The following is an 18,304-nucleotide window of genomic DNA, read 5'->3' on the forward strand; positions in this document are numbered from 1 at the left end:
AAATGCGAAAAGCAGTCAAAGAATGCGAAGCGAATCTGTGGAAAGAGAGAGAGAAAGGCAAGGCAGGGAGGTTAACCAGAGGCGAGTTTCCAGTTTTCTACCCTGCACAGGGGTGGGGCATACAAGGTTTGTAAAGACGACGAAGAGCGAGAGGAGAGAAAAAAAAAAAGAAGACGGGTAACAGAAAAGGCGTTCCAATCACAGGCATTCACGCAGGCCAGTCGATCTCAAGAAGCGCAGTAGCGCTTGCACGGCTTTCTGATGCCATGTTAAGTCACGTAGATGTCAAATTCTTTCTTCCGATAGCGGCTGGTCGTCGAACTGATTCAGCACAACGGAAAGGGATTGTTTCTGCACACTGTACTGTGGGCACTGGCATGGAACATAACGAATGGCGAAGCCGTGAGGCGCTTATTGTGTTAGCCACTTTGAACAAAGAGCTCATTATTGAAAAGCAGGTGACAGCGCCTTCAAAAAAGTGTCACGCAATCTCCCATATGTTGCACGGAATCGGCTGTTCCTCTACCTATCGATGGCACTGCAATGTGACCTGCGGCGGAGAAGGTTCAGTGTACACTTGCCTCGGCTATCTTCATGTTGACTACAACCTGGCTTCAGTGAGCATTAAAGGCTTTTGACAGGGCATTCAACCTCGTTTTGAATGCCTCTTAATATCACTTCGTGGTAACAGGAAACACCTAAACTTTGAAGTCATGATGTCTACAACTAATGCAGATTCACTTTACCCCAGCTGTGTCATGCATTGTGGTCAGTTCTGAAACCTTCATGGTTCTTTTTTTTTTTTTTTGCTTTCTTTACTTGCTAGTGGTGCTAGCGAGTGCTTGTTCTCTTTTTCTTTTCCATGAAGTGAGTCAATATATGTTCATGTTGCTTCACTGTAGTTGTCTCTGCTTTGAAAATTTTTCAAGCATGGCAATTATTTAATGCCATGCTTTGTATTTGCTTTCAGACTGTTAATCATGTCAACATACTCTTTTGACTAATTAAAAAGCGCAGCATTGGCTATTCAGACTCGGGGCACTACAACAGGCGATACAATATGCGGTTTAATTCTGTATTTGGGTGCGAGGGTGATATCATACTAGTAAAAATGGTGGTGACACTAAAAAATCGCAAAATATGAAAGCAAGATGCTCTTGACTGACCAGGCAGGCAAATTTTCAGCTATGGCGTCTTCTGATATCTCACGTGCGTACTTCCGTGAAATAATCGAAACGCTCTGCTTGTTTTAATGATAGAACATGTGAAATCCATGCTGTGCAGACAGTTGTAAGACGAAAGCATAAAAACAGTCAATCCTTATTATTGCCAGAGTCCTATATATGCTATTTTGCTCAAGCTCAGCGTGCTGGTTTGCAAGGTTTACCGTCGCTGGCTTCTCGCGTGGCCACGCCTGTACGTACCATGCATTCGCAGGGGCAATGGTGCTCCCTCAACCTACTATAAAAATACACGACATGTAAACGGAGCAAGTGTGTGCATAAAGAATGTTCGTTCATGGGCCAACAAATGAAGCTATTAGCGGTCGGGGCGTTGCAATGAAAGCGGCATATTGGCGATGTGCTCCAGTTCGTAGGCGAGGTTGTTGATGCTCATCTGCGGCTAACGCTTGGTGCGTAAGGAGACAATGTCGTCCTAAACAGCCGTGAAATCGGACACATGTCCACTTTTGTCCACTATTTTCCACTATTGTACAGTATTGCATTGTACGCAGCTTTTGAGTGGCGCCCCTATAGGCGCTGCGCATGTCGTGTACAGTGAAACCTCGTTAAACCGTAGTTGGCCAGAGCTCTAAAAAAGTATGTACTAAACGGTAGTACTTGCTTAACCGAATAGCATGAGATTACCCACTTACCTGTCAAAAATGAAACTCGGATAGAGTGCGATGAAAGGGCAAAAGCATGCAGTATTTATTCACTTCACGCGACAAGTGTTGTTTTTGTTTGATGCCGCGGCGGCCTAGCAGTGACGACAGCGGCTTCAAACTTGCTGGAGCTGCGAGCCAGCTTTTCAGCCAGCCTCTTCTTGTCAACAAACACTCGCATGGCAGATTTCTTGTTGGCGTTGCTTTTTCTCCATGCACGAGTGTGGTAGTGCTGTAGAAGGGGTGCCTTTTTCATTGCGGGGTGCTGTTCTCATCACGACGATTGCATTCATGAGGCTGACATAATGCACAGCTTCTGCCACTGTCGGGCCTGAATCGCCAGTGCTGTCGCTTTCCGTGTCATCCCCATCGTTGTCATTAGGCGACACTTAACAGAGGCAACCATGGCGAAAAGTCGAACCTCGTAGCCGACATATTTTCGCTGTCGCAGCAGTGCTGCCGAGCAACTTTAGATGTAGAGTCTTGTGATCTACTGGCGAAGTTCTTCGCATTCCAAATGCCATAGTCAATGGTAGATCGCTGTCGCGTGCCAGCGCCGACTTCTTCATGCCACATTCTATAGCACGAACAATGCCCAATTTTTCTTTGTTGAGCACCTGGTGTTTTTTTATCTGAGCTTTGGCATGACGCGAGTCCTTGCTTGCACGACGCTGAAATGATGTCGATGTGGCTTCACACGCAAACACGTGGGGTGCTCAGAGGTCGTTGTTCTGATCTCTGAGGCTTGTTCTACCCGGCGACCCGATGGAGACGACGCACTGCCATGATTGTGTGACGAAAAGTGGAAACACCACATGTTAACTTATGGGTTCGCAATAAGCTGCTATGGTTTATGCAGATGCAAGAAGCACTATGTTCAATGGCCGCTGAGTTTAAGATTGGACTTTACTACTTTTAAAACGAAACTACTGTTTAAGCAGGTACGGTTTACCAAAGTTTTACTGTAGCACAATAATGCACACATTAGTTCTTAGAAGTTAGTACGTTAGGTTTCATGTGTGTGTGTACTTTATAACAACTGTTTTTTGGCTTCAGGTACAACCGGAAACCCGCTCAAGCTGTTGACCAACTACTTCCGGCTCCTCACAATGCCCAACTGGGCCATTCAGCAGTACCACGTGGAATTTGCACCAAACATTGAGTCATCTCGTTTGCGTGGCGCTCTCCTGCGAGACCACCGCGATCGCTTTGGTGGGAGCTATATATTCGATGGCATGTCGGACTTGAAGAGTGCAACCCGATTGGAGCACAAGGTATTATCCTGAACATGACACAGTTGATACTGTATTTTGTGGTTAAATATTGGCTCTTCATGTGCTTCAGTGTGTAAACTTTTTCATGTACAGGGATTGTATCTCTGAGGATGAGGGGGCTATTGTTGTTTTATGGGCATTCCACTACCTTTCTCAGTGGCAAAAGGAAAGTCACATTCTTCACTTGTGCTGTGGGCCAAGCAATACAGTGAAACCTCATTAAACCGTAGTTGGCCGGAGCTCGGAAAAAGTATGTACTGAACAGTAGTACTGCTTAACCGAAATAGTGTGAGATGGCCCACTTACCTGTCAAAAACAGAACTCGGAGAGAGCGCGTTGAAAGGGGAAAAAGCATGCAGTATTTATTTACTTCGCGCGACAAAACATGTTATTTCCGTTTGTGCCACGGCGGCCTAGCAATGACGACAGCGGCTTCAAACTTGCTGAAGCTGTGAGCCAGCTTTTCAGCCAGCCCCTTCTTCTCGGCAAACACTCGCATGGCACATTCCTCGTTGGCATTGCATATTCTCTGTGCACAGGCGCGGTAGCGTTGCAGAAGTCGCGGGACACCTTTTAATTGCGGGGTGCTGTTTTCGTCACGACGATTGCATTCATGAGGCTGACGTAACGCGCAGCTTCTGCCATTGTCGGGCCTGAATCGCCCGGGCTGTCGCTTTCCGTGTCGTCCTTATCACATTTGCTAGGCGACACTTCGGCAACAACAGAGGCAACGATGGTGAGAAGTCGGACCTCGTAGCCGACATCTCTACGCGGTCGCAGCAGCGCTGCTAAGCAACTTCTTCGCATTCCAAATGCCACACACCGTAGTCAACAGTAGACCCATGTCGCGTGCCAGTGCCGACTTTTTTTTCTTCTATGCTAAGCACCCGGCGTCTTTTTTGTCCGAGTTTCGGCATGACCCGAGTTGTCGCTTGTACAACGCCACAACGCCATAGAATAAAGAACCAACTGACAACGCTCTCTGGCACGGCGCCCAAATGATCTTGATGTTGATGTGGCTTCACGTGCAAATGCACAGGGTGCTTGGAGGCCGTTGTGCTGATCTCTGAGGCTTGTTGTTCTGCCGGGCCACCTGATGGAGATGATGCACCACCGAGTTTGCGCTATGAAAAGTGCAAGCACTACATGTTAACCGATGCGTACATAATAAGCTGGTACGGTTTATGCGGATACAAAACACATTATCTTCAATGGCCGCTGAGTCAGGGATTTGACTTTACTACTTTTAAAACGAAACTACTATTTAAGCGGGTATGGTATAACAAGGTTTTACTGTACTCCCAAAAACTTGATAGTAACTTTCTTACCTTGCAAGAAGAGTAGCAGTAAGAAAATTCAGTGATATCTGCATAAGCTTTAGTTTTGTAGGCTTGCAATGATGATACATAATTTCTTTATGAATATGGAACGATGATGCCTTGAGTGAGTATCTGTTATACTTCGCTGAAATGATTTTGGCTGTTGAAGAACTCTTAGTCGAGCAATGCGTTTACTGTCTGCTACAATCCTGGCTTTGCTTTATGTTACTCAGTCACATCCATTGTTTGCAGCTTCCAAGTAAAATAGTGTATCAGTAGGTAAATTCGGTGCATCAGTAAGTTAAATCCTTTACCATTCTTTTTTATATTAATATTTGTTAACTCGCTGCAACAAGCTTACTTGCTGTGGTGCTTCTGTTATTAACACTTAAGCCACTGCATGCCAGAAATCATGAAATTAGCATAGAATGCGAGAGAAGGTTGCCAAGGTTTATCAATGCCGACTTCCAGGTCACAGAGCTATACTCTCAGCGTCGCAGCGACGGGGCTCAAATTCGCATCATAGTGAAGCATGTCCAGGAGCTTGCACCCAACAACCCAGAGCTGCTGAGAATCTTCAACACCCAGATGCGCAGGTAAGGGGTTTTCCCTTTTACATGCAGTCAAACCTTGTTATAATGAAATGGGATGTATAGTCAATGTCGGATTTTTTTGTACTTCCCAGGGGCCGCGAAAATGTCTGGAAGAAAAGAATGAAAGGGCTCAAATCACCACAGGCATGTCTGAAATAGCTCTAAAGGCCTGCCTGTACACTTACCAGGAGTATCGGTGTCCTTACTGTGAAGGGAGACTGTGGCTGCATGCATGTACAATTAATGCATACAGTCAATGCAATCGTTTGGACTTCCAAGGGATATGAAAGCGTCCAAAAAATCAGGCAGTCTGAAAAATGAATGCATGCAGTAAATGCACCATTTTATAGGTATTTCTTTGATCGAGGAGGTCAAGGACGGAGTATCAGACTTTCACAACTCTGCCAATGCATGATTGAGGTGGCTCTATAAAGTGCTGTTTATAAAAAATTTAAAAATCCCACAGCAAGTGTTCTCAATGTCGCCGGTGCTACCTGGAGCTGGTCAGCGCTGCCTTAGTGGCACGAAACAGTCATTGATCGTCTCTTGCATGGTGTTCCACTTGCATGCGATTATGTTTGCTTGAATTTCAACCAGGGTCATATCACTGTACAACTGATGACAGCATCATATGTGCATGTGTCAACTCTGAGTTCGTCAGCTGTACAGGCAGGCACTGGCTCTTCATTCTTGGTGTCATTCGTCCAAATCCACCGTCATTGACGGACGATTTCATCATCGGTTAACTACTCACATAGTTCGACATCTTTGTTGGCATTGGCAAATCCTTCAAAAATTATCCCGGTTGGAATCGAAATGCCAGTGGCATGCAGGTCATCCAACACAGTCCATGGAAGGAGATTGATCTCGCATGCTGTCGTTCTCTCCGGGTGAGTCAGCTGTCTCGGTGCGGAGTGTGAAGCCAGTGTGGCGAAAGTAGTCGTGAAGCACCTCTTGTCTGACCATCTTCCACGAGTCTGCAAGCATGCCGACAGCAGACCTAAAGTCAACGGCGCAACTTTTGTAGCTGTCTGAGCAGAATACCATGCACTTGAGCACGCATGACCTGTACAGAAGCTTCAGGTTGCGGACCACACCTTGGTCCATCGTGCAGGACTGATGCGGTGTTCGGCGGCAGAAATTCCACCTGTATAGCCTTTACATCTTCATTGTGGCCATGCACAGCAGAGTTGTCCACAAACAGCAGAACTTCTTGATTCTGCTGTTCGAACCTTCTGTCCAACTTGCAAATGTACACTTAAAATACCTGCTGCGTTATCCAGGCCTTCTTGTTGGACTCAGACTGAACAGGTAGGGTTGCTACATTAAGACAGCTTGGGTTCTTTGATTTCCCTATGAGTATCGGAAGCTTCTTGCTGCCTTACATGTTGCTAACGATGAGGATGGTCAGCCACTCTTTGTTGTATTTGATGCCATGGCAGGGGTCACCAACAAATGCAAGCATTTTCTCTGGGAGTATCCTATAGTACAATCCAGTTTCATCGCAATTTAAAATTGTCTGAGGTGCAAACTCCCATACTGCGCAACAGCTGAATCATCCACAGCGCTGCTTTTCCCACACATCTTGAAATTCAGGTCGTTGCAATTCTTGAAATTTCTGAGCCACCCATCGCTGAACTCGAAGTCCTCAACGTTGATTTGAAGCGCAAAACCCTCTGCCTTTTGCTTCAAGACATAACCAGAAATCGGGATTCGCTTTGCGATCATGATATTTAGTCACACGAGGAGCACTTCCTCAAGCTTTGGGTAAACACCCCAACTCGCGTTATTTTTTTAAGCCCCGGTTGACATTCTAGCCACTTCCAAGCAACTTGTTTTCCATGAAATCCGAAACCATTTGCTTCGAAATTCCGTACTCCTTGCCCACATCGGCTTATGACTGGCCACTTTCAACTTGCTGGGTGACGGCAGCTTCCTTTTCCATCGTCAGCCTACGGTAAGGATTTGCACGCTTCAAAGCCATGGGCGAAGATGGCGAAGGCGTAGTTGGCGCCATAACTGTCAGTGGCGAATCCGCTTGATGAAAAGCACAGCACCAAACAGTGGGACAGGATGCTTCAAAGTGAACGTTCAAGAAAGCGCACAACAGAACAATACGATCACACTACCTATCGCAAAGCTAACGAAAAATCATTTGGATAAACGCAAAAGGCTATTGCCATAGGTATGGCTGCCAATGAATTGGCGTGCAGAAGCTCTGGTTAAGAGGTTTCAATACAATACGGTGGCCACAGTGCTGTGGCTGACTACGGCTAGCGGACTGGCGTTCAAAGGTTGGGGTACGAGGCTGCGAGATAATCAAAATGGTGCTGATGGATGTCGCTTTAGACCTGCTGTTAGGGGTAAAAAGTAGGAAAATTGAACGGTGAAGGGTTTGAGCATCCAAAATTTTAGACGTTTCTATAATTGGCTCTATGGGGCACCTGACGGTGCTGTGAAGGAATCTAAATAATCGGGCATCTGGAAAATCGGACATTGACCGAGGTACTGGGTCCCGTGACAGTGACCCCTTCCCACCCTTGGTATGCTTCACCTCAATACACTGCCTATGCTTGACTGCATAACACAGCTGCATTGCGACAATGCTAGTAGTTTTTGAGACCGAATTGAATACGAATTGAATATTTTCACTAGCAAATCAAATAAAATACTACCATATGCGAACCGAATCGAATGTCAAATAGTTTCCAAATAACATTCAGCCATTCACTAAAAATTCTACTGTCCTGGTATTCGCAGTGTTGGAAAGCTTGGAAAGCTTCTAATATTAGACTGTTCATTTAATAACTTTTCATTCATCTTCCTCCTCTTCAGTTGTACGAGCTGGGCCGTTTGTTTCTTTTTGGTGGATCATTGGGTGTTTTGATGGTGTCCGGCGGTGGTGGTACATTTAATGGTAGGAATGCTAAAATGTAAGTATAGTATGTACGAGATTTTGTGTAGTGTAGAAAAAGGTCATACTGTATAGAAAGTGGTTTTGTAGACATACCTACGTATAATAAACTAACAGACTTAAAAAGAAAATCCGGTGTGCATTTGCATGTAGGTGGATTCGAACCCACGCCACCGCAAGAAAGCTTTGCAGTGAGAGCCAGAGGCATTACCTCTGCTCCACACCAGCAGGTGCTATTGGCAAGACAACTCCAATACAACCATGCTCAACGCACGACACGCAAGACAACCATACTCTGAAACGCACACACGCGAACAGGCTTTATTTGTGGTTAGGCAGCAAAAATTTGGCGATCTCCACTTGCTGCCGTGGTGGCCTTGCCGCGATATCTATGAACTCGATAAGGCTTCGAGTGAAAGTTTGTCCACGAGGCTCTGCTTCTCTGCAAAAACTTGCATGATGCTCAAAGCGTGCGCTGAATCAGATAATGAAGGGCCGTCATCCACTTCCACATTGTCATTGTCGTCACATTCACTTTCGCTTGAAGATGGGTGAGGTGCAACGGCAGCAGCATTGTCGCTATCCGAGAACTCCGCGGATGTAACAACGTTGACTTCTCGATAACTTAAACACGACACATCGCAGCAAAAACCGTTGAACACCATGACTGTAAACACACTGGCGGAATTAAGAGAAAAAAAACACACAGGAACTTCTGTGGAAGTTGTCTAAGTATGCGTAAGCATTGTGCCACTTCCTCATCTCCACGCAGCCCGGTGTCATCAACGATGTTGTGAAACTTGATCCTACCAGTACAAACAAACGACAGCGCTGAGGCAATGCGAACTGGTGCGCATGGCCGCGCAAGGTGCCTTCACAACACAAGCAAAGTACTGCAGGTGGCGGCGCCCAGTGCGCTGATGGCGTTCTGATAATTATAAGCCGTTATCCTTCATTAGCACCTTACCGTATTTACTCGCATAATGATCGCACTCGTGTAATGATCGCACCCTGAACTTGCCGCAGCGATATGTTGTGTGCCAAGTCTAGCTAATAATGATCACGCTTTCCATCTGTCGAATGCTACGCAAACGACTCAAGACAAACCAAGTGGTCTGCACGCACCAAACATTCTTAAGCAGATGCCCCATTTCATTCCTTTCATCACTTTTCCGCACTTCCTTGACAAAAAAAGCTACAACCAAACTTGCCTTTATTATGTGCAGGCTTTATAATTGTTGTGGTCAACAACAACAACAGAGGCACCTTTCTATTCTCGTCTGCACTCGTGGGCACGCAACAAATTGCGAGCGGAAACGATAATAGCCATGTTTACACTGATACGTTAGAAGTGTACCCTATTCATATGCCGACGCTTGTAACACAGCTAAGATATTTGCCCACCCTTGACGGAAACCTGCCGTATTAGGATAGTAGTGAAGACAAATGCCGGTTTCCGCAGCATGCCCGCCATGCGTTGCTATGTCACTGGCAGCTAAGCGTGCCCATCTGTTTCTGTCCCCTCAAAGTGAACATGGCTACAATATTGCCACAAAGTTGCCAATAACAATATTATTCATTACTGATTCGGAAGAAACTGTTTGAATGCACGTAATGTACTCACGAGAACAAAAAAAAAATTGCGTTGGCCGCGTTCGACTTGCTCCACCGGCCGCCATTTTTGTTTTGGTGTCCCGCACTACATACAGCGGCAGCCGCCTATTTTTTTACCTGTTGTCATCCCGCAGCAAACGCGGGATCAAAAAACAATTTTTTTTTTCTTTTCGCGGGAAATTTAACCTGCGTAATGATCGCCCCTAATTTGCGTCAATTTTTTTGACAAAAAAGTGCGATCATTATGCGAGTAAATACGGTATTTATCTGCATCGAACCATTATGAACTCTGATCAAACGTACACCGGCGGCGCCTGCTTGTATGGCACGAGCACGCAGACTGTATATTGAAAACGATCTGCGATGTGAACAGAGTGTGCCGCCTGAATAGCTCTATGCACTGCGTTTCTGCCGCTGCGTACTGAAAAGAGATGTGCAGGCCCACATCTTGAAAGTGATCATGGCGATCTGCGAAAGGGGCAGGGTGCGGCTTGTGCCGAGAGCTTCGCGAGCGCTGTGTTCTCCCCACATCGTTCGCGTTGAAGCAACAGGCAGCGTGAAGGTACAGGGGCTCGCTGCTGCGGGCTTTATCTTGAAAGCATAGAAATGCCTACGCATTTGAAAAAAAAATGCACTTCTGCGTGGTTGCTACTTAGATTGGGTTGGGTTGATGGGGACAGCAAATTCGCACCCCCCTACCGGCAGCTTCTTCGCCTTACCGGAAGCGAATCTCGTAGGCCATGCTTTTGTGCGCTGCAATCGGCAACAGCTTCATGAGCAGAAACTACGTTATGGTGGCCATATTTAAACATCACTATCGGTGGCGGCTGTCGTCCGAGTGTTGCAACTCGAAAATCGAACGTCTGCACACATGAGATTTTGTTGATTTTGTGCCTGCGCATGTAGAACAAGAAAGTAGTACATACTAACCGTTTTTTTGGGCACTGAGTGACTGCGGCTTAAGCGGTCAGCCAATGCATGGGGTTCAATGGGGGCTGGGTGAGGGAATCTTTGTGACTGCATTTATACCACTATTACGCACATTAAGCAGGTACGTATTAACGAGGTTTGAATGTATCAGGTTTGTCCTGTAGGAACAGAAGGCCCTCAAAGAAATGCATTTATTTGTCAGGCTACTGTGTTGATGTCACGGCTGCCATCGTTGAGCCTATCTGCCTGGTCGCACTAATCCAGTCTTTTCTTCTTACACTGCGGGGCTCTATGAGTACTGTCCACTACATGGCTCCTCCCTAGCGGTGCAAGCACTGCCGTTGAGAGGTTTAAGTTGTGGAGATGGTACTGCCAGAGTCTAGATGAGCTGTGTGGTATTGCTTCGACAGGGCGGCCGAATGGGGGACCTACGGCATGAGGCCTAACAGCCAGGCGTGATGCGCCGCAAAAGAAGAGCCAGACAGCTCAAGTTGGGGGCCACACAAACAATGCGTTCATTCCAGAGAGGGGAAAGAAAATGCGGCATTTTGCACTCACAGCGTTGGGTGTGGAGTGGCAGTAACGGTAATAACCATTCGAAACCGAAACTGGGTATCGAAACAGGATATCGCATCACCTCTTCCTTAAAAGGAACTGTGCCACTCGCTCTCCTCGCACAAGAAAAGTAAGAGCCATGTCTTAGAACACAGACTTGTAAGCAGTTATACAATGAATAGTGACATCTTTATACAGGGGAGAATTCAGGTATGTGTACCTGTCACATCTTTGCTTTTTCCCATTTTTTAAGTAAGAAAGCATACAATATAAAGACAATTAAAATGAACACAAGTTCATGAACACAACTGCACTGAAGTTGGGAAAAGTACCTGTCTTGGGCGGACAACGAAGGAATGTGTACTTGCAAATACACGCCATACATGATAATAAGAATTCAGTGAATACAAGGAAGCAACAGACAATGCAAACATCCATGTACCCACTTGGACAACATGAATGGGTGGGTCATTCACTCTGAACCTGAGTCTAGACAGCGGTGGTCGTCATGGATTGAAGAATGTGCATAGTGCACGTTTATGCTGCCAGAAATTTGAAGGATGGTACTTGTATACTATTTACCTAACAAACACGTAAGGAAAAACATTTTTGGCTTAAGAGCCGAATTTGCATGGGAGGGTTAAAACCTCTGTAGATAATAAACCAAGACAGTAAAGCTACTTGGAAACATAATCTTTAAACCATACCGGGTGTTTCCCGTGACGTGTAGACCTAGGGCGAGCTGATTCTGGTTGTGGAGTAGGACCAGAGGAAGTAATATGTACTCATAAATGAACTGGAATGTGTGTCAGGAGAAGCTCAGGAGATTCTTCTGTAAGGGATGGATCCGATTGTTGGGGAGAAACGGGAGGTTGTAATGAAGTGGATGCAGGAGGAAAACCGGTACCATTGGGAATTGGAAGAATAGGTGGGAAACTATTATCAAGGGATGAGTAGTCATTGAAATGACTCCTTTCATCTAAGCTTTCAAGAGAATTCTGTCATACCAGGTATTTCACCAATTTAGAAGCATTCCAACTCTTGCCATTTTCAAGCTGGAAAGTACTTCAACCCACTTTACAATAAATCTTAACGGGCCAGAGTATTTAGGACCAGATTTTTGTGAGGTACGTACTCTGATGGAATCTCCTGGTTGAAACTGAGGGAATTTGGTTGGGGGATGACAATCTATATACTTTTTTGGTATTTTCCGGTTTTTGACGTACTTGACTCTGCACTTGCTGACGCAACTTCGGAGAAGCAAATTCTGGATGAATTGGAGGCATGTTTGCGATGCGAGTCCTTGGTTGACGACTATGGAGCAGCATAGCTGGAGACACGCCAGTAGTCATATGTAGGTAAACCTGTAAATTGCCAAGTATTCTAAGACTGCAAACCTGAAGTCTCACTGGTCCAAAATAGCAATCTTTATGAATTCTTTGAGGATTTGGTTGAATCTTTCTACCTGGCCATTGGCCTGTGGGTAGCAGAGAGAAGACAAGAAATGCTTAATGCCTCTCTCCTTCAGGAAGTTCTGAAATTCTGCAGAAACAAACTGTTGTTCATTGTCGGACACTATGGCATCAGGAAATCCTTCTCTACTGAATATGGAAATAAGACTGGACATGATCGCTTCGGATGTGAATAAAGGCATAAAAGCAACTTCGGGCCACTTGGGATTATAGTCAACATTGACTAAAGCAAAACGTGCAAACTGTGGAGCACAATCAAGAGGACCTATTATGTCTATGGCTAATTTTTTCCTTGGTCTTAATGGCCATTCGACAGGTTGTAGTGGAGCAAAAGAAGGTGTGGCAGATTTATCTGCTTGTTGGCACACAAAGCAGTTTCCCACCAGTTCCTCAACTTGTCTATCCATGTGAGGCCACCAGTAGATGCCCCTCAATCTGAGCTTTGTTTTAGTGATACCTAACTGACCCTCGTGAGCAATGGACAGGAGTTTCTGACGCAAGGATGCAGGAGGAATGATACATTCTCCTCAGAGAAGTAGATCATCCAGATAGGATAATTCAGACTTTACGGAAGCAAATGCCTGTAATTCTGAAGGAAGATTCCACGTTTCTCCATCCTTTGACTAATTTTTCCTTTAATGCTTGGCAAACTGGATCAGCCTATGTAGCTGCTTGGAACCCTTCCTTTGCAATGCATGCTGAAAGCAAAGACACTACCTCCTCATCTAATGCGGGTTCAGATTCGGGAGGAACAGATAGGCGTGATACTGCATCCGCTATGACGTTTTCATCACCGTTGCAGTACTCAGTGGAGAAATTGTAATACAGTAATCTCGCACTCCATCCTGAAATCCTTAATGGACACTATCCAGAACCCTTTGAAGACAGTAATGTAATCAGAGCTTGGTGATCAGTTCGTAGTATGAACAGTCTACACCAAATGTAAACATGCCAATGTTCACAAGCAAGAAGACAAGCCAATGCTTCCCGTTCGCCCACGGAGTACCGTTGTTCTGCGGAAGATAACGTTTGAGATGCAAAAGCCACTGTAAAGAGCTCATTTCCGCATTTTGCTGAAGGACTGCTCCTGAGCCAACGTCAGAAGCATCAACCATTACAACAATAGGGAGATGCGGTTGAAACATGTACCACCGGATGTGGTGCAAGTACATCTTTAATTGCTTGAGAGCAGTATTGAGTATCCCGATCCCAGACAAAGGCTTGTTCTTGCCTTAGAAGTTTTCTTAGCGGTTCCACTAAGTCGGCGTACTGCGGGTTAAGTTGCATAATATCCCGTGAGGCCCAGAAATGAATGTAGAGCCTTTTTGTCATTAAGCTGGAGTGCCTCCACAGTTGCCTGGATTTTGCTATCCATTGCCGAAATGCCGTGTGCAGAAATTATATCCTAGGAAAGTTAATTCTAGGACACTTAATACGCGCTTTTGGTTGAGCTCCATGCGTGCATTACTTATTCTGGACAGGACAGTTTGCAAGTTCATATTGTAGTCACGTTGCGTGTGAACGCACACAAGAACATCATCAAGGTAGCACAAGGTGCCCGGACAGTCTTTTAAAACAGGTGACATTATCTGCTGAAAAGCGGAAAGCACAGATGGCAATCCGAAACGCACGCTTAAAGCGAAAGAGACTGTCGTGAGTGATGAATGTAGTAAGCTCACACCTTTTCTCAGACAACAAAACCTGATGATAAGCAGACTATAAGTCCAACTTACTGAAGACGAGCATCAGCGAGTCGATGCAAAAGTTCGTCAGCCCTCGATAGGGGAAAGACGTTGATCACGATATCCTTGTTGGGTTTCTCGAGATCGACGCAAAGTCCAATGGAATTGTTTTTTCTTCCGAGCCACGACGAGCAGAGACAACGCTGACACCGATTCGATGATATCGGCAGCTTCCAACCGATGCAGTTCAGTGGAGACTTGCTCACGGAGAACCAGAGGGAAAGGGCATAGTTTGGTAGAGACTGGCTGCACAGAAGCTCGAAGACGCTCGTCGGGGATGAAGCCCTTTCCAAGTCACAGTTGTCCTCGGAACAAGTGGGCGAACTCTGTTGGAGCGTTGTGCGGTAGAGACAAAAACTGAACGCCTGGGTCAGCTGGAACTCCTGATACTTGTTAAAATGTGAGTGAAGACCCTTGAATGTCAATGCCCAAAGCTTGAATGGCGTCTAGGCCCAGAAGAGAAGTGCCTTGGTTCGTGAGGTGAAATGTCACTACTGCAGCCTTGTTGCGGTACTTGACGAGCACGGAGAAATGTCCTGAATGCAAAATTTCTTGCTGCGAATAATTCTTGAGTCAAAGCCTCAAAGGAGACAAGGGAAAACCCTTGGAACGTTCTTCTACAGATAGCTGTTCATCAGTGACACTGTAGCTCCTGTATCCACGAGCATTTTGAGTGGAGTTTTCGTGATAAGGACTTCGGCGTAAATTATTGCCGGACCGGAATTCGGGACTTGAATGGTAAGCACAGATGAGACTGTTAGTGGCTGATTCTGTCTCAGCAGTAGCAGAAACAAGCTGAGCTCAAGCAGGGGACTGTCAATGCGCTACGTTCCTTGAACGGCAAACAGTAGCGTAGCGTTCCACTTTTCCGCATGCACAGCAGGCAACGTGCTTGGCCGGACAGCCTGGATCAGATGCGATGTGGTGAGGCGAACCACATCGGTAGCAATGGACTGCAATGTCTCGACTGGCTTCGCGGAGTTCGGGCCGGGCGCCATGTTAGCGTTGTGTCGAGACGCGACGTACAGGTGAGCAGCTGAAAACTTAAAATTCCTTGTGAGCTTGCTCCACGTTGTGAGCTTGCTCCTCTGCCTTCTTGAGCAAGAGGGACGGTCCTTCGTAAAGTAACCTTTCTTGTATTGCTGATGCAACGCCTTGCAAGATTTGGTCACGAAGGGACTTGTCGTGCCAAGTGCCGAATGCACAAGCAGGCGCTAGCCTTTGTAATGTGGTGATGAAATCCTGAAAGGTTTCCCCAGGTCGTTCTTTTCTGTCCCTGCAAACAATATGATGTACGAAGGGATTTGTGCCTTCCTCATAATGTCGGTCGTAGATTAGAAGAATATCTTCGAATGTTGCAGCTGTCAGGTCCGTTTGCAACGCCAGGTCATAGTAAAGGCGCTGCCCCTCAAAGTCACTGAGCATGTGTTGGTGGGCTAGTTGGTTAAGCATGATTACAAAGACGGCGCCGAATACAACAACACACGAAGAAGGGGACACGAGTTGTTAGTGCGCCTACGTGCTTGTCTCATGTCCCCTTCTTCGTGTGTTGTATTCGGCGCCGTCTTTGTAATCATGCCCCTCAAAGCCTAAATTACCGAGTAAAATGGCCTTCTTCCTCTCATCTTGTAGTGCCTCGAATCTGGTCATCTGGAGAAACATGCAAAAAGAATGTTTCCAAGTCAACCACGGTACCGTAGGAGTACTGGGTAATGCAAGGAAAGGCAGCATGGGTGGTGCGAATTCCATGCTGGGCACCGGGAACAAAGATGGGGGAGTTGAGGTTGACAGAGCAGAAGTAGAAGTAGTTGTAGCATCTTGGGGGGAGGGGGGGGAGCATGCCGGAAGCCATATAGGAGCAGTAGTAGAACGACAGAGGCAAGCAGCAAGCAAAACAAACGGTTTACCTCGTCACCAGTTTGTGGTAGCCTTGACGGGGCGGCCGGACGGGGGACCTACTACGTGAGGCCTAATGGCCAGGGTGCAAAGCGCCACAAGAGCCAGACTGCTCTAGTTGGGGACCAGACAAAGAATGCATTTATTTGAGTGAGGGGGAAGGAGACACAGCAGGGTGGGTACACTTACAGCATTAGGCGCGGAGTGGCAGTAGCGATCATAACCATTTGAAACCGAAACTGGGTATCGAAACAGGATGTCACAAGCTGGCTTCAAGCGGTCGATTAAAATTGTCTCTTCGCGTCTGCTGAGAAGAAGTGTGAAAAACTTGGCGTCGCACTTGAGGACTTTGAAGGGATCGTCGTAAGGAGCTTGTAAAGAAGTGCGAGTAGCGTCATGATGGATAAATATGGGACTGCTATGAAGTAAAGATGGGCTCATGTAAACATTTCTGCGGTTGTTACGAAGTGGCGGTGGTATAACAGTGGCCATTGTAATGTGAAGGCGGTCGGTGTAAGATTGTAGGTCAGCAGATGACAGTTCCGAGACATAACTCATCAGGTGCGCAAAGTGTCGTGCTGAAGACGAGAACTTTCGAGTCTGCTAATGATGAATTGGTTCCCGGGAATCGTGTCATGTGGCGAAGCAGCTCAGTCGGTTTTCTATCGCCAAGTTCCTCTGATGAAAGGAGCTGTTGAATCCGTTGCGACTCAGTCAGTTGTGCGCCTTAGTAACTGCCACTTAAGGGTGTCATACTGATCATCGGGCGGAGGAGCTAGCAAAATGTTGCGGACCAAAGCTGCAGGGGTCGGGTTAAGCGCACTCACGATGTTGTCGTACTTGGCCGCCTGAGATGTGACTTGGTGACGGCGAAACTGCGCCTCGATGTGAACGAATCAGAGTTCACAGTCCGAGGGCCATAAATCGAGAAGTTTTAGCGTGGTGACGGAAGACGTTCCGTTTTGTTCGACTGTCATCGTACGGTGGCCGGTTCCGTAGAGAAGAAACTTGGCAGACGTGTACAGTTGTGATGTGGTAGGACGTCTGAGGTCACCTGCTTGTAGAAACAGAAGGCCCACAAAAAATTGCCATTTATTTATCAGGTGACTGTGTTGATGTCACGGCTACCATTGTCGAGCCTATATGTCTGATGGCGCTAGTCCAGTCTCTTCTTTTTCCACTGTAGGGCTCTACGAGTACTGTCCACTGCAGTCCTATCTATTCATTCCACTAGTAGACTGTTCATCCGATCTGTGTTTTTGTCCAACTTCTCTATGAATAAGGTTGCTTGTTGTCGTGGGTACTTATTGACAACCGCATAGTTTGTGCCGTTAGATCCGGGGATGACCTTTTAATCCTGTAAAGTACTAACTCTGACGATGATCTTGAAGAAGAACTACATTCATGAGTCCTTCAGATCCACAGCCACCAAGTTGAATTTTACCTTTGAATTGCCCGAGAATGCTTCCTTGCAGTTTTTAGACATAAGAACCGCCTATGTTGGTCATACTTGCCTCATTAAAATAAGCCGCTTCTGCCGTTTGATTCATATCACTAGTCAAGCTTGTCAAGAGGCGCATTGCGGTGTCATGGTTGAGGTCATCTCTAGCCACGTCTCCATAAGGTCCAAGCTAGTTTCTCCTTCCAGGGGAAATGTCTCCGTAGTGTAGGTTTTCTGCAGGCCCTACTGCACGCCATAGCTGATTTGCTGTTGAAGGCCATATGCCACTATACCACCAACACTGGGGTTGAAAAAGCAGAAAAGAGAGAGAGGTGAAAGTTTGAAGTAACGCCATATGTCTATAAGGTTTAATATGGGATGAAAAGGGTATCCGGATAATTGGTGTTAATAGAATTTTTTAAGCGCCTTGCAGGCTGTCGTTTTTATGCACCCATTCTAATGTATATAAACCCAAGAGTGATGGATGTGGCATATAACATAGATGCATGTATGTACCATGTAGAACAGGTGGTGTACGAGTTTCTGCTGACCTGTGGAATGTTCTATGTGGGGCAAACCAGAAGGTGTATTAATAAGCATATAATGGTGCACTTTAACTCACTAGAAGATGGCAGCGGAAAGCACCTGCTAGTTCATTGTAGGACATTT

General features: G+C 46.2%; 1 protein-coding gene across 2 annotated transcripts in view; it reads left to right on the forward strand.

Moving 5' to 3' along the window:
* LOC126516760 (piwi-like protein Siwi) overlaps positions 1 to 18,304 on the forward strand; it is a 173,529-nt gene that overhangs the window by 15,439 nt on the left and 139,786 nt on the right. For both annotated transcript variants that reach the window (XM_055063976.1, XM_055063977.2), the window contains 2 exons: positions 2,942 to 3,159; positions 4,950 to 5,074. In XM_055063976.1, the coding sequence (XP_054919951.1) occupies positions 2,942 to 3,159; positions 4,950 to 5,074 (343 nt within the window). The remainder of the gene's footprint in view (positions 1 to 2,941; positions 3,160 to 4,949; positions 5,075 to 18,304) is intronic.

This window comes from Dermacentor andersoni, chromosome 1 (genome assembly GCF_023375885.2).
Source record: "Dermacentor andersoni chromosome 1, qqDerAnde1_hic_scaffold, whole genome shotgun sequence".
NCBI classification, from domain to species: Eukaryota; Metazoa; Arthropoda; class Arachnida; order Ixodida; family Ixodidae; genus Dermacentor; species Dermacentor andersoni.